The 14,988-nt window shown below is 40.0% G+C and overlaps 1 protein-coding gene across 6 annotated transcripts in view; it reads left to right on the top strand.

The window, feature by feature from the left end:
- TULP3 (TUB like protein 3) overlaps nt 1-14,988 on the top strand; it is a 64,177-nt gene that overhangs the window by 33,455 nt on the left and 15,734 nt on the right. For 4 of the 6 annotated variants that reach the window (XR_006353138.1, XM_043964903.1, XM_043964900.1 and 1 more), the window contains exons 5-6: nt 13,325-13,488; nt 14,057-14,254. Coding sequence is in view for 5 of the 6 variants with exons in the window: in XM_043964903.1 (XP_043820838.1) it covers nt 13,325-13,488; nt 14,057-14,254 (362 nt within the window). In the remaining variant the exon portion in view is untranslated. The remainder of the gene's footprint in view (nt 1-13,324; nt 13,489-14,056; nt 14,255-14,988) is intronic. The other 2 variants (XM_043964904.1, XM_043964901.1) reach the window with 1 other exon arrangement.

The raw sequence follows: 14,988 nt of genomic DNA, 5'->3' as shown, positions 1-14,988 counted from the left end.
CTCCCCTACCCATTATGAAGGCAAGAAACGGGATATCAATTATACATGTAAACCCATACAAAGCATATTTCCAAATTAACCATTTTGAAGAAAAAAAAGGCAAGAGAAACAATGTGGAAAAAAATATGCTTCACTTTGCATTTAGACTCCATCAGATCTTGCTCTGGAGGTAGATAACATTTTTCATCATGAGTCCTTTGGAACTGTCTTGGATCATGTTGATCATCTTATAGTATGTCACCTGTCATCTGTCCAGAGCATAGTGGGACTATCACTTGCCTTATTCTGAGATAGATGGATAGATAGATAGATAGATAGATAGATAGATAGAAGGGGCAGCTAGGTGGCCCAGTGGATAGAGCACTGGCCCTGGATTCAGGAGGACCTGAGTTCAAATCCGGCCTCAGACACTTTACACACTTACTAGCTGTGTGACCTTGGGCAAGTCACTTAACCCCAATTGCCTCTCAAAAAAAAAAAGAAAAAATAGATAGATAGATAGATAAACAGATCAATAGACATAGAAAACATTCAACTTTTTAAAAAAATTTTGAGTTCTAAATTATTTCTCTTCCTCTGTACTCCTTGAGAAAACAAGCAATTTTATATAGATTATACATGTACAATCATGTAAAACATATTAGCCATGTTGTAAAAGAAACCAGACCTCCCCCCCCAAAAAAAAAACACAAAGAAAATTAAAGTTAAAAAATATACATATATACTTTGGTCTGTATTCAGATTCCTCAGTTCTTTCTCTGGAGATGGGTAGCATTTTTCATCACATGTTCTTTGGAATTGTCTTGGATCATTGTATTGCTGAGAATAGCTAGGTCATTCACAGTGATCATCATACGGTATTCCTGATACTATGTACAACATTCTGGTTCTGTTCACATCTCTTTGTATCAATTCACAGAAATGTTTAGAGGTTTTTCTGAAATCATCCTGCTTGTCATTTTTCATAGCCCAATAGTATTCCATTACAGTCATGTACCACATCTTGTTCAACCATTCCCCAATTGATGGTATCCCCTCAGTTTCCAATTCTTTGGCACCACAAAAAGAGCTACTATAAATATTTTTGTACATATAGGTCATTTTCTTTTTTGTTTTTTATCTCTTTGAGTTATAGACCTAGTAGTGGTTTTGATGGCTCAAAACTAACCGCCCCCAATTCCGTTTTAAGCACTAGTTGTTTAAGTTTGGCCCTCTCCTTTCTTTCTTTTTTTTTTCTTTTTTTTCAGCAACAAACATTTATTTTATTTTCCATTTACATGTAAGGGTAGTTTTCAACATTCATTTTCATAAGGTTTAGAGTTCCAAATGTTTCTTCCTCCCTCCCTCCCTTTCCTCCCCCCTCCACAAGATCGCAATCAGGTTATATATGTACAATCCACAAGTGTTCTTTTTATCAGTTCTTTCTATAGGGTTGTATAGTAAGCTTCCTCATTAGTTCCTTGGGATTTTCTTGGATCATTGTGATATAGGCTGGAATTTGGGGTCCAATTGATTGTTAGTCGTCCCAAAAGAATTATAAGACTCTGACTCAGTTTCCCAAGTTTTATTGCAATACTGTAGGTAACCACAGGGAGAGAACCAGAATATTGGAAAGGTATCTCTCAAATAAGGAAAGGAAAGACAGTTATATTTATAGTATGGATAAATTGATTATCAGTCTCATTATAATAATTTCCACCTTGGGGAGGTACAAGGGAGGACATGTCCTACTCATTATAATATTTTCCACCTAGGAGTGTTACAGGGGAGGGCTTATCCTAATTTGGAGTTCCTGGGGTCCTAAGCCAACCCCCAAGGTGGGTACCTTTTTCAGTGGAGGTGTGTTTTGGGGGTTTACACGTCATAAGGTGAATCTGGGGACAAATTTGGCCTTTTCTGCACATGTCTCTTAATGATTCCCATAGTTAGTTTCAAAATATAATCATTTTTCATTATAATTTCTATAGGTTGTCTTTTTCCTTTATTGTTATTTTGACCTAACCTGTTCTGGTCCGTTCTGGATGTTGATCACTATGGGTATGAGAACCTAACATAAGTTATCCATTAACTGGGATCTGACTCCCTTCTAGAGCTTGGGTCTTAGATTTCTCTATTAACCCTTTTTTGCCTCCTACATCAATTACACTGCCGAGAGTAGTTAAGTCATTCATAATTGTTCATTGAACAATACTGTTGTCACTATGCACAATGTCCTCCCAGCTCTGTTCACTTCACTATACATCGATGTTCATTAGTCTTTCAAGGTTTTTTGGGGATCATCCTGTTTGTCATTTCCTGTAGCACAAGGCCATTCCACTACAATTATATAACACAGCTTTTTCCATCATTACTCAATTGCTGGACATTCCCTTGATTCTCAATTCTTAACCTCCACCAAGAGTTGCTATAAATATTTTTTTGTACAATTTTCCCCCTTTTCTTTTTCGTGATTACTATTGTTAACTGTTTCCCTTCCATCCTATTCCCTTCCCCATGATATTTATTCTATTATCCATCTTCTTTCATCCTGTCACTCTTCAAAAGGGATTTGCTTCTGTCTATCCCCTCCCCCACTCTGCCCTACCTTCTTTTGCCCCTCTCTCTTTATCCCCTTCCCCTCCTATTTTCCTGCAGGGTTAGAGAGATTACTCCATCCAATTGAGTGTGTTCATTAGTCCCTCCTTGAGCCAATTCTAATGAAATTGTGGTCTTTGAGCCAATTTTGATGAGTGTTAGGCTCATTTACTGCCCAGATTAAATAGATTACTCCACCCAGTTGGGTGTGTCTGTTAGTCCCTCCTTGAGGCAGCTCTGATGAGTTTAAGATCTTTGAGCCTTTTCTGATGAATGTAAAATTCATTTACTGCCCTGCTCCTCTCCCATCTCTTCCCCAACTCCATAAGCCTTTTCCTGTTACTTTCATGTAGGATTTCACTTCTGCCCTTCCCCCTCCCCCAATGAATTCCCTTCACCCCTCAATTTAACCCTAAAGATGTTATCATCTAGCTAAGTGACACAGTGGACAAATCATCACCCCTGGACCCAGGGGGGTCCCAGCCAAAACCTGGCCTCAGACACAAGACAGCCACCCACTGTACGACCCCAGGCATGTCCCCCCAGTTCCAATTTTTTATGGTTCCCTAGGGTCATGTATTTGAAAGTCAGATTTGCCATTCAGTTCAGGTCTTTTCATCACAAATATCTGAGTCTTCTTTTTCATTAAAGTCCCATTTTTTCCACTGAAAGATAATGCTGAGTTTTGCTGGGTAGGTGATTCTTGGTTGTAATCCCATTTCCTTTGCCCTTTGGAATATCATATTCCATGCCCTCTTGTCCTTTAATGTAGAAGCTGCTAGATCTTGTGCTATCCTGACTGGGGTTCCACAGTACTTGAATTCTTTCTTTTTGGCAGCTTGCAATATTTTCTCCTTGACCTGAGAGCTCTGGAATTTGGCTATAATATTCCTAGGAGTTTTCCTTTTGGGATCTCTTTCTGGAGGTGATTGGTGGATTCTTTCAATTTCTATTTTAGCTTCTTCTAGAATTTCAGGGCAATTTTCCCTGAGAATATCTTGGAAGATGGTGTCTAAGCTCTTTCCTTGATCATGGTTTTCAGGTAGACCAATAATTTTCAAATTCTCTCTCCTGGACCTATTTTCCAGGTCAGCAGTTTTTCCCAGAAGACATTTCACATTGCCCTCTATTTTTTTATTCATTTGGATTTGCTTTATTGTGTCTTGGTTTCTCATAAAGTCACTGGTTTCCATTTGTTCAATCCTAATTCTTAGGCAATTATTTTCATCAGAGAGCTTTTGTACCTCCTTTTCCATTTGGCCAATTTGACTTTTCAAGCTGTTGACTTTTTTCTCATGTCTTTCCTGCATCTCCCTCATTTCTCTTTCCATTTTTTCCTTTACCTCTCTAACTTTATCTTCAAAGTCCTTTTGAGCACCTCTATGGCCTGAGACCAATTCATATTTTTCTTGGAAGCTTTAGATATAGGGGCCCTGGTGTTGACATCTTCCTCTGAGGGTGCCCCTTGGTCTTCCTTGTTACTGAAGAAACTTTCTATGGTCCTCACCTTTCTCTTTCTGCTCAGCTTGCCTTTCTTTTACTTGACTCCTTAAAGTGAGGCACTGTTTCCAGGCTGCAGTAGCCCAAGCTTAAGAAGTCCCAGGTGGTATGATTTAAGGAGAATCAGGTTCTTCACTTGGCCAGCCTGTTCCCTGGTCCTTAGATGACCCCAGACCAACTTGCTAATCAACCAGCTTTGTGTGTTGTGGTTGTTAGCTCCAAAGAGCCTATGCACCTCCCCCACCTGGGCTACTGCTACCTGGGCCACCACCTCCTGGTTCTCAGCAGGGGTGTAAAATCCAAGTTCTACCTCAGCACCAGCATAGACCCCTGTAGTCTCCCCCCTGCCCAGGGCTCCAGCCATCTCACCAGACTGTGAGCTTAGTTCCAAACAACACTGGTGCTTCAGCTGATTCAGAGGCTCTGGGGGTCTGTTTCTCTGGTGAGGCCTTCCTGTGACTGGATCTCTGTCAGGGTGATTGTGGGGTTGGGCTCCACTCCTGTATCAGCACAGCAGCTCTCTCCTTCTGACCTTCCAAGCCGTTCTTGGTTAGAAGATGATTTCAGCACATTCTTCTGTGAGTTTTGCTGCTCCAGGCATTTTCCTATGGCGTTATTTGGATGTTTTTTGGAGAGATCGTATCATGAGTTCTGGCCCTCTCCTTTCAAAAAATAGACATTTCCATTGATAAATGTGGAAAACGGGGGCAGCTGGGTGGCACAGTGGATAAAGTACTGGCCCTGGATTCAGGAATACCTGAGTTCAAATCTGGTCTCAGACACTTGACATTAGCTGTGTGACCCTGGGTAAGTCAATTAACCCTCATTGCCCGGGGGAGGGGGGGGAAGATAAATGTGGAAAAATACAGGAGTAACATCATTGAATTATATTTCCCCAATGAAGATTATTGGGGAAGAATTTTAATTCATTTTTTGAAGTCACTTGATTTAAGAGTGGTATTATTTCGGGGCAGCTAGGTGGTGCAGTGGATAGAGCACCAGCCCTGGATTCAGGAGGACCTGAGTTCAAATGTGGCCTCAGACACTTAACACTTACTAGCTGTGTGACCCAGGGCAAGTCACTTAACCCCAATTGCCTCACTTAAAAAAAAAAAAAAAGAGTGGTATTATTTCTGTATCATGTACTTAGACATAATTTTTATGCAATCTTAAGTAAAAATATTCTGGATCATTAATTCCAAAACAACAGAGACAAAAAAAGCAAGCTAAAATTGTGCCTTTTACATAGTAAGCATTCATATATTCAATTTAATAGCTATTTAAGGGCCTACAGTGTACTTGTTTGTTGATTGCCCGAAAAATAAAAATCATCCAGAGATATCCTTAGGCCTCAAGAGACTCTATGGTGGGTCTTAAGTTAGTATGCATATCTGTGTTACTACAAAAAAAGAGAGTGGAGGTACAGTTACTTTTTTTGTGTGCTTATTTTTAAATATTTTGTTTTTTCTCCAGTGACATGTAAAAACAATTTTGAGTTCCAAATTCTCCTCCTTCTTCTCTCCTCACCCCCTTTGAGAAGGGAAACAATTCAATGTATGTTATACAGATGTAGTCATGCAAAACATTTCCATATTAATAGTTGAAAGAAAACAAAGACAAAAAAAATCAAGAAAAGTAAAAGACATTTTAAAAAATTATGCTTCAGTCTATTCAGACACCATTGGTTCTTTCTCTGGGGATGGATTGCATCACAAGTCTTTCAGAGTTGTCTTAGATCACTGTATTGCTAAAAATAGATGTCATTCACAGCTGATCATCTTACAATATTGCTGTTACTTTGTACACAGTGCACTTCACTTTACATCAGCTCATGTAAATCTTTCCAGGTTTTTCTGAGAGCATACTGCTCATCATTTCTTATAGCACAATAGTATTCCATCATAATCACATACCACAATTTATCCAGCCATTCCCCAGTTAATGGGCATCCCCTCAATGTCCAGTTCTTTGCCACCAGAAAAGAGCTGCTATGAATATTTTTGTACCTATAGGTTCGTTTCCTTTTTGTTTTTGATCTCTTTTTGGATGCAGACCTAGTAGTAGCATTGTGAGGTTAAAGAGTATGCATGGTTTTATAGCCCTTTGGCCATAGTTCCAAATTGCTGTACAGAATGTTTGAATCAATTTACAACTCCACCAACATTACATTAATGTCTCACTTTTCCCATGTCCACTCCATTATTTGTCATTTTCCTCTTCTGTCCTGTTGGCCAATATAATAGATATGAGGTAATACCCCAGAATTGTTTTGATTTGGATCTCTTCAATGAATAGTGAGAGCATTTTTTCATATGGCTATAGAGAGTTTTGATTACTTCATAGCTACAGTTACTTTTCCACAAAATTCCCACAGTATCACATGTCGAGTTTCCATTTTCATGTAGCAAATTCCCAGAATGATGTATATGCTTGGATTCCATATTTGTATAAATGAAATAATTAATTATTGTTAGTTGGCAAAGGGCCTTTTCATGTTTTAAAGGGTCAAATAGTCACTTTACTCACAACTGATTTAGCTGTCACTACCAGGTTTCTTAGTAATTTCCTGACCCCCTTCTTTGTGTTGTGGTTTGCTTGTTATATGACCATAAAAAATCTGTTATGAGATTCAGTACTTGTGGTTTGTCAGTTTCTATCCTTCAGAGAAGTCTAGCTTTTCATAGAGGCACAAAATTTTCCTCAAAAAATTCTTGAAAAATAAAAAAAGCCAAAAGAAGTAGGCGAGGGGTTTTTTTTAAGTCATAAGTTCAATTTAGATAAATACAAATAAGTCTTGTTAAGGGTTAAGTTAATGCAATCTAGAACTGAAGTGTTAAATGCAGGAAAAACAGAGTTTGAGAATTCAGATGGCCCTCAATCAATCTGCCTCAGACCCTGAATCATTTAGAGCAGTGGTGTCAAAGTCAAATAAAAAAGGGGGCCACTAAACTATACATAAGGATCACCATGGGCCACCTATTGACTTAGAAAACTACAAGTTAACATTAATTATGTTTTATTTTATTTTTGTTTCTTTTGTTAAATATTTCCCAATTACTTTTTGGGGGGTGGAGGCAGGGCAATGAGGGCTAAGTGACTTGCCCAGGGTCACACAACTAGTAAGAGTATCTGGAGTCAAATTTGAACTCAGGTCCTCCTGTATCCAGGACTAGTGCTTTATCCACTGTGCCACCTAGCTGCCCCCTTCCCAATAATTTGGGGGGGGCAGGGCCATGACGGTTAAGTGACTTGCCCAAGGTCACACAGCTAGTTCAGTGTCAAGTGTCTGAGGCCAGATTTGAACTCAGGTACTCCTGAATCCAGGGCCGGTGCTCCATTATATACCTAGCTGCCCCCCAATTACTTTTTTTTCTTTTTTTGGGGGGGGGATGAGGCAATTGGGGTTAAGTGACTTGCCCAGGGTCACACAGCTAGTGTTAAATGTCTGAGGTCGGATTCGAACTCAGGTATTCCTGAATCCAGGGCCGGTGCTCTATCTACTGCGCCATCTAGTTGCCCCCCCAATTACTTTTTAATCTGATTCTAGCCCCTAGGGCCTGTTTGGGCCTCCTATTTGATATACTGATTTAGACAATATACAACTGTAAACAACCCTTTCATTTCCATAGGGCATCTAAATTGAGTGAGAGTAGGAAGTTCAGAGTCCATTGATGAGGATAGCCCTAGAAATCTGTGAATTGGGAACTTTATTTCAGTGTAAACTTGAGATTAAAGAGCAAAAAAGAAGTTAACACTAGTTTCAATGTTCTCTAGTCCTTCCTCTGCCACATACTGTATTTCTTGGAAACAAGAAATAACATATTCCACAATTGCAAAAGTACTTTTAAAGTATTTTTAAGAGGTAAGACTGGTAAAGAAAGTAATATGATGTTCTTACACTTGTTTGATCTTAGGCTACATTGAGAGGCATAGATGTGGTTGAAGTGGTGTCCCACCATAAAGACCATATGTAGAGCATTGTTTTCTATTCTGGGCACATTTGGGGAAAAACATTGATAAGCTTAGAGAAAATATAGAGGAAAGTAACCAGGATAGTAAAGTATCTTGAGTTCCCAGAAGCACAGACTTTCAGAGTTGAAGCAGGGTGAGAGGTCAGGGGTCGGGGAGGCTGGTTAGTCTAATCCATACTCAAAAAAAGACTCAAGTCTCTTTTTCAAAGTATTTGACAAGTGATTATCCAGCCTTTGCTTGAAGACCCCTAGTGAATGGGATCCTAGCACATTCTACTTTGGGATCACTGTCATTATCAGGAAGGTTTTCATTCCACTAACCCTAAACTTACCCTGTTCCAGCTTTCCACCCCCCTCTTCTAGTTCTGCCTCCTGGGAGGATTGGAACAATCTGAACCCCTTTTGTATCTGACAGTCTTCCAAGTACTTGGCGAAGGAGTCTTCTCTAGGCCTAGTCTAAACATCCCCCACTCCTCACCCTTGTCTTCACATGGCTTGGGTTCAAGAGCCTTCTCCATCCTGATTGTCTGATTCTGAATACTCTTCCTTCAGTTTGTCAACAGCATGAAATACAACATGGCATCCCAAACTGAACAGTACTCCAGACTTGTTCTTTTTTTTGTTTTGTTTTGTTTTGTTTTGTTTTTGCAGGACAGTGAGGGTTAAGTGACTTGTCCAGGGTCACATTGCTAGTGTCAAGTGTCTGAGGCTGGATTTTAACTCAGGTCCTCCTGAATCCAGGGCCAGTGTTTTATCCACTGCACCACCTAGCTGCCCCCAGACATGTTCTTATTAGGGCAGAGTACATTAGGACATCCACTTCCTTATTCCTAGAAGCTGTTTTGTGATAAACAGGCTTTCTTAATAGCATGTGAGTATTGGTTGAAGGAAACAAATATTTACCTAGAGAGAAGAGAAAGGTGGGGAATGGGAGGGAGGAAATGATTTTCATTTATTTTTCAGTCATATCCTGTGCTTCATTATCCCATTTGGAATTTTCTTGGCAGACACATTGGAGCAATTTGCCATTTCCTCCAGACCATTTTAAAGATGAGGAAACTAAGGCAAACAGTGTTAAGAAACTTGTCCAGGGTCCCACAGCTAGTAAGTGTCTGAGGCCAGATTTGAACTCAGAAAGCTGAGTCTTCCTGCCTCTAGGTCTGGTGCTCTATTCATTGTACCACCTATCAACCCCATGAAATTGATGGTCAACTTCAAAATATTTGAAGGACTGTCACATGAAAAAGGAAATTTTAAACTGATTCTCCTTGTCCCCAGGGGACAGAACCAGGAACAGTGAATTGAAGTTCTAAAGAGGTGGCTAGAAGCTCGAGGCAAAGGGAAAAGATCCTAAAAACTAGAGCTAAGCAAAAGTAGAATGGGCTGCTCTGGAAGTAGTAGGTTCTCCCTCATTTGAAGCTTTGAAGGAAAGGCTGGAGACCACCTGTCAGATATGTTGCAGATATGATCTGTTTTTTAAAGTAGATGCTATCTTCTATTTTTTCTTTGGCATTCCATGTTTCTCAAATCTTCAACCTCCCTGTATCAACTTGTTTCTTTCCTGCCTTCAGACATACGCAAAGATGTTACTTCCCCTCCTGTATACTCTGTGAGATAAACCAATTGGCCTTCTCTCTGTTCCTCCACTAAAGGAGGCTATAATCCTCTCTTCCCTCTTTCTCAGCCATACCTTACCTCCATTCTTCAAGTGGATACCACTAATGATCTTTCCATAGCAAAAAGATGGAAGGAGTTGTTGCTAACCCTGCATTCCAGATTTCCATCCAGTCATATTGTTTTCCATCATCTATGAAACTTCAGACTTTGTAACCAATCATAGTTTTTCTTCTGCGATACATTCTGTTCTTTGTTCTCTTGTACTTCTTCTCAAAACTATATGAAGGCTAGTAAGCCCTACCTCATGGTCTTTTTGCTTACTGAAGAACTGAAAGAACCACTTTATTGGTAATTGCTAGCATTGCCAATAGATTGAATGTGATTAGAACTTTGTGTCTCATGTTACCTTAATTTCAGTTGTGACAATCCCACATTACCAATTGCCTGTTGGATATTTCAGACTGGATGTTTCAGAGATGTCTTAAACTCAACATACTTAAAACTTAACTCATTATCTTTCCCCCTAAATCCTCCCCACTCTTTCTTATTTCTTCTTCTTCTTCTTCTTCTTCTTCTTCTTCTTCTTCTTCTTCTTCTTCTTCTTCTTCTTCTTCTTCTTCTTCTCCTTCTTCTTCTTCCTTCTTTCTTCTTCTTTCTTCTTTTTTTCGGGGCAGTGAGGGTTAAGTGACTTGCCCAGAGTCACACAGCTAGTAAATGTCAAGTGTCTGAGGCCAAATTTGAACTTGGGTCCTCCTGAATCCAGAGCAAGTGTTTTATCCACTGCGCCATCTAGCTGCCCCCCTTTCTTATTTCTTTTAAAGGCACCACCATCCTTCCACTCTCCCAGGTTCATAATCTTAGCATTATGTTACACTCCTCACCATACATCAACTGCTCCATTTTGCTATTTCTGTCCTTACATGTTTCTCTCATCCAAACCCTTCCCCCCACTCACACAATTATCACTTTAGTTCAGGCCCTTGTCACCTCTTGCCTAGATTATTTTGAAAGCTTCCTAATTTATTTCTCTTCCTCAAGTCCCTCCCCCCAAGTTCATCTGGCATACTGCTGCCAAAAGTAATTTTCCTTAATCACAAATCTGACTGTGATTTCCTTACTCAGTATCAGTGGTTTTCTACTGCTTCTAGGATAAAATGTAAACTCTTCTTTATAGCTTTGAAATCCTTGTACAAGCTGCCTAACATATCTTTCAGCTTTGTTGGACGTTACTTCCCCTTGGGTATACTCTGTGAGATAAACCAATAACCCTTCTCTCTGTTCCTCACGCATGACTTGCCCATTGCCTTTCTCTTACCTCACCTCATAGAGTTCTTTTTTTTCTTTGAGATATAATCCAAGTACCATTTTCTTCCCGAAGTCTTTCCTTGTCCCTCCCCCAAATGCTAGAACCCTCCCTTGTATTTAGCTACTTTATATTCATTTCTATTTATTAAATTTATACACACATATGTATGTGGGTATATGTGCCTGTGCGCGCGCACACACACATGAACCTGTGTCCTCCATTTGAATGTAAGCTCATTGCAAGGAGGTACTATTTCACTCCGTGTACTTGTATCCTCGGTGTTTGGCTTAGAATAGGCATTTAAGAAATACTCATTGGTTGATTGCTTGATTTACGTCCCCTTCCCTTCCAAATATATTCCTCCCCGTCCACTATCCAGAGGGCCATCCTCTTGTAACACAGGCTATTCCTTTTTAGGTAGAGGTTTGACTAGCTAGCCTCTGAGGTCCGTTCCAGCTCTGAAATTCTGTCATTCTGTGGTCTGCTAGGAAGAGCCCTGTCCCAAAGAAACTGGTTTCAACTGTAAGTTCTGATGTGGACTTTGGGGGTGGCTTTTGGAGTCCCTCTCAAAGCTTTTGCATATCTACAGTATAACTGGAGAAAATAAGCCTCATTTCTTTTTTCTCTGAGAAAACACTTTTCACGTTGTTCATCTCTGTTCCCCTTTCTCCACTTCCATGGTCACCACCCTAATTCAGGCCCTCACCACCTTTCACCAAGGCTACTGCAGTAGCCTGTGTTGGTATTCTGCTGAATGCAACCTCCCTCCCCACAGCTGCCAGATTGACATTCTTTTCATGTCAGTCCTTGTTCAGAAAGCTTCAGAGGCTCCCTAAATCTTCTGGTATCAAATGTGAGCTCCTTTTGCATTTAAAACTCTTTAGAATCTGCCATCAGCCTATCTCACTACACTGAGCCCATATTACAGATCTGTATACACACAGCATTCCAGCCAAATTGGCCTGCCTGCTCTACCCTGTTCATGGCCTCTTCTCCGTGCCTTTACACAAGCTGCCCCCCCCCACCCCACCCCCATGCTTGGGATGTTCTCCCTCTGCCTCTTGGAGTCCCAGCTTCCTTCAAGCCTCAGCTTAAGAGCCATTCCTTTAAAAAGACCTTTCCTAATTCCCATAGTTGTTAGTGTTCCCCCTGAAATTATTTTGTACATACATACCTGTGTATGTATTATTCCCTCTTCTCCTTTCCCCTAGAATGTAAGCTTCTTAAGAGCAGAGACTATTTTATTTTTGTCTTCCCATCTTCAGTACATAGCACAGTGCCTGGCACATAGTAGGCATTTAATAAATGCTTGTTGAATTGTTTATTGAATCAAGAAGTTTTGATTGATTGTCTGCTATGTGCTTGGTACTGTTTTTCTGTTGAGAATATGAAGACTCAAAAAAAATACAAAGATTCATAAAGCACAACCCCAGATTTCTTGTTATTTATAATCTATTTAGAAACAGGAGGCTTATAAACATTTTTAAAAAGACAAAAAAAGCTTTACCATACAAGGCAGTATGCTAAATCCCAATCGGTGGTCTAGAGGTCAAAGGATTGAGATATAATTTGCAGCTAGGGGAACGAGGGTGGGGATCATCAGGAAAGGCTTTACAGAGTGGGTAGAACTTAGCCTTTGAAGGACAGGTGGGAATTTCCTAGATGGAAGGGGGAAAGAAGACTATTAAGAGCAGGGAGAGCACTAGGAGAAAAGTTAGAGAAGCCCAGAAATGTGAGGATTTAGACTGAGAGGACCTAGACTCTAATCCCAGCTTTACTCTTTAGTACTTTCCTGTCCTTAAATAAGTCACTCAAGTTCACAGGTCTTCAGTGTTATAACCTGCAAACTTCTGATATCTTGAATGTCAAACTAAAGAGTTTAGGATCTTGCTTCATGGGGAACCAGTAAAAGTGGTTTTGAGCCAGGGAAGAGCATGATGATGGCTAATTTAGGCAGATAAATTTGACAGTGATTAATTTGGATTGGTGAGGAGGAATCCAATAAAGAAGCTGTTGGAATAATACAGATGAAGAATGGTTTGCAACAATTTGAATAAGAAGGTTTCCTGGAAGGGGGGGGGCAGCTAGGTGGCACAGTGGATAAAGCACTGGCCCTGGATTCAGGAGTACCTGGGTTCAAATCCAGCCTCAGACACTTGACACAAGCTGTGTGACCCTGGGCAAGTCACTTAACCCTCCATTGCCCCACAAAAAAACAAAAATAAAGAAGGTTTACTGGGGTGTGTATTTGTCACGTGGGTAGAGGAGCTGGGCAGAGAAAGGAATTATTTTTTTACTTAAATTTTCAGACTCTTTCTTATTTAATTTAGACAGTTGTATCTCTATATTTGACCAGGCATCTCTGACAGTTTGAACTTTGATGAAGAGGCAACTGATGGGGAGGAAGAAGAAGGAAAGAAGTCAGGAATTCACTCACCTTACTCAGAAACACAGCGACCCAGTTCAGGATCCAGCCAGAAATCAGTCACAGTATGTGGTTCTGGAAGCTCTTCCTTTTGGGTAAATTAGATGAACTCTCCCCAGAACTTTATCTTCATGACTTAATAGCACTGTTAAATTAAGGTGCTTTTTACCTCCCTCCTGTTTCTTTGCAGAGGTGGGAGACTATGGTTGTAGGATATTGCAAATATTTTCAGGATTTTTGTATGTTAGTGAATTTTGAGGAACATTTTCCTTCCTCCCTACCTTTTTCTTCTTTGTTATAAGAGATTGCTTGTGGGGGGGGTGAGGAAACAGAGGAGAAACCCACTTGCAGAATATAGGAGATGTAAAAACGGAAAATATCAATAAAAGTATTTTTTAATGAAGGTGCCTTTATAGGGCTCCCACCTGAATATAGATATATTAGCACCTACAGGACCCCTCCTTCAAAATAACTTTTAAGGGTATCAGTTCTCTGCTACCTTCTCTTGTGCCAAATGTTTATCATTTCATTTGATGTCCCTGAATTTCTTCTGCCATTGTCAGAAGGCCTTGGTTGTGAAGATCCAAAGGCAAATTGTTCCTCCCAAGAATGTTGGAGCTTCTTTGCTGGCCTCCTATTACTCAAGTATCACTGTTCCTTCAGGATACAGGGGCCTCCTGTACAGCATCCCTTCAGGCTGATAACCAGCTGGGAGAAGTAGAAAATTTAGAAGATTTTGCATTTCGTCCTGCTCCTCGAGGGATTACAGTAAAATGTCGGATCACCAGGGATAAGAAAGGAATGGACAGGGGCCTCTACCCCACCTATTACATGCACTTGGAAAGGGATGAAAATCGGAAGGTAAGTGAATCATCTCCTAGGGCAAAGCTTTAAGGAAAGGAAGTATAGGAGGTTGAATTTTATAGTAAGGAAAAAATACTGGTGGAGGGAACATGGTACATTGGAAAAAGTTCTCTCAGAAGACCTGAATTCAAATCCCAACTCTGCTACTTACTTTGTGACTTTGGGCAAGTCACTTAACCACTCTGGGCCTCAGTTCCTCATTTGTAAAATGAAAGAGTTGAACTACATGGTTTCTTTCAGTTATAAATCTATTATCCTTTTATCCTATGGTGTTAGGCCAAATTCAGTGGAAGTAGATGAACCTCCATTGATTGTAAGTTCATGTTAGTGCTCTCTTCAGTGACTTAAATATAAGGAAATGAAAGTTGCAATATATAGACTACTTTATTAGGTTTGTTTAAGGAAAAATATATTTTTAATTGTTTTATTTTGTTTTGATGCGCCAGATACTTTGGAGAGTTATCCATACATTTATTTTTTAAATAATGAAAATAAGGGCAGCTAGATGGCTCAGTGGCTAAAGCACCAGCCCTGGATTCAGGAGGACCTGAGTTCAAATCCGACATCAGACACTTGACACTTACTAGCTGTGTGACCCTGGGCAAGTCACTTAACCCTGATTGCCTCAACCAAAAAAAAAAGAAAAAGAAAATAAGTTTTATTTTTTCCCAGGGGGAAATATCTTTTTTTTTCTTTTTAATCAAAGAAGAATAATGACAAATGAAAAATAA

Source organism: Dromiciops gliroides, chromosome 5, assembly GCF_019393635.1.
Source record: "Dromiciops gliroides isolate mDroGli1 chromosome 5, mDroGli1.pri, whole genome shotgun sequence".
In the NCBI taxonomy this organism is placed as follows: Eukaryota; Metazoa; Chordata; class Mammalia; order Microbiotheria; family Microbiotheriidae; genus Dromiciops; species Dromiciops gliroides.
Note: the sequence above shows the minus strand (reverse complement) of the source record. Positions and strands in the feature narration are given on the sequence as shown.